We start from the raw sequence: 1,742 nt of genomic DNA on the forward strand, positions 1-1,742 counted from the left end.
CTCATGTTGCATTTTCATGACGTGCACCTCATCTTTACTTGTGCAAACCCACCACCACTTTGGTTAGTAGTACTAGTAGTATATACTAGATACAATAACGTTTCGTATTTGATTCGTGAACCACCAAGTAACAGTAGATACTGTAGTCTCGATCAGAGGTCGTGAAATCCGGTTTCGCCTGGGCAAAACTCGCAAAACGTAATATCGTTTCGAATAAAAAGTTGGATAATAAAATGTTTTCGAAATATAAACAACCCAGTTTACCTTTAAACTACCTAAACTTTGTCCAAATCCTTCCAAATGTTTTGCCCATAGACCTCTCATCTTCTCATCTACTTCCTTTGTCCCATATTACTGAGACCAAACTCATATGATTGGCTTACAAGAAAATTCAGCACTATCATTGGATATTAATCCCTGGCCTACAATAGAAGCGAGACAGGGCAGGACACGTTCAACATGAGAAGATGAGTAGACCAGCGCGGCGCAGAGCCGTCTTCTTCAGATGGGGCAAGGCAAGTTTGTTGTCGCTAGCATGCTCGAGTACAAGCCGCATCACCGCTTGAAAGGTGAGAAATACGCTCTCGAGTTTCTCATAGCTCAACTCGTCAAATGCAGCGAGAGTGCATCGGATCACCTCTCCACAGTGCAACTAACCTTCTTCAACTGCAGTGATTGAATAGAAGCGAAGAACCCGAGGTCCAGCACGTTCATGTCCGGGCTGTTTGGGGACTGGCTACGCATCACAAACGTCCATCCGTCCGTTGAGACAGACACAAACTCGGCGTCCGTGATCGAACGATGTGGCGTAGCATTGTCTTGTTGTAGGATGACGCACTTCTTCGCGCTTGAGAATAATGGCTTCATTGCTGGTACGACCTTGTTAATGACAAAGTCTCGATACACCAGGGCATTGACGTTGACCAATGTTGAGACCAACGTGCCAGCAGGACGATTACGTAACTAACAGAGAGCAGGAACCAAGAAGACAAAGGGCCACATCCCAACCTTTCCATCGAACAGAACGCCACGAACTTCGTCATAGGGTGGGCGTGCGACAGCGGCCACCGAAACATCACTTTCAGCATGTCTGCATTCAACCACTTCTCATCCAAGTGGACGGACGCGTTCCAGCTTGTTGGCGTCGGACACGAGGGTCTTGATGCGTGTAGAGCGACGGCGAAAGGCCCCCTTGTTGAGGTGCCGGCTCAGCGTTCCAAGTGGGATACCAGTGACGATAGAAATGTCACGCATCGTGGAGTGTTGGTCGATGGGGACTGCACCCACGTTCTGTTGGATGGCTTTGGACGTGTGTCGCGGTCTTCGCTTAACTTTGTCTGCCTTGTTCGATTCGGTCGTTCCTTCGTTGCGGAACTTGCGCCAGGTGGTGGAAACCACACATGTACTAACGTACGTCAAGTTATTCGACGAAGGCGCCGTGGGTGAATTTGCCACCGTAACGTAGAGGTGTAGGCGTCGGATCACGTCCTCTTTCTTGGTGCTGGAAAGCTCGCGTGAGGCTTGCGTCATGGCGTGAAATTCAAAAGTGTGTTGATCTATATATGTGGCGTTTTTTATTCGGGTGGTGGAAATTGGAAGTTGATTTTGATCGCCAATATTCAAGTTAAGCTCTCGACAGCCAATGGACGGTTCCTGTGGAGTTTTTATGCTCTCTATTTAATGATAAATTTAATCGAATTTGGTGAAGAAATGAATATTTGGGGTCGACGAGATGTCATATC

At 47.4% G+C, this 1,742-nt stretch overlaps 1 protein-coding gene across 1 annotated transcript; it reads right to left on the minus strand.

The window, feature by feature from the left end:
* Positions 1-454: 454 nt before the first annotated feature.
* Positions 455-1,530, minus strand: H257_13967 (hypothetical protein; the record flags this gene model as incomplete). Its single annotated transcript, XM_009841675.1, has 3 exons — positions 455-604; positions 658-963; positions 1,126-1,530. 3 exons carry the CDS (start codon positions 1,528-1,530, stop codon positions 455-457), a joined length of 861 nt encoding a protein of 286 aa, XP_009839977.1.
* Between the last annotated feature and the right edge of the window lie 212 nt (positions 1,531-1,742).

Source organism: Aphanomyces astaci (genome assembly GCF_000520075.1).
Source record: "Aphanomyces astaci strain APO3 unplaced genomic scaffold supercont1.52, whole genome shotgun sequence".
In the NCBI taxonomy this organism is placed as follows: Eukaryota; Oomycota; class Saprolegniomycetes; order Saprolegniales; family Verrucalvaceae; genus Aphanomyces; species Aphanomyces astaci.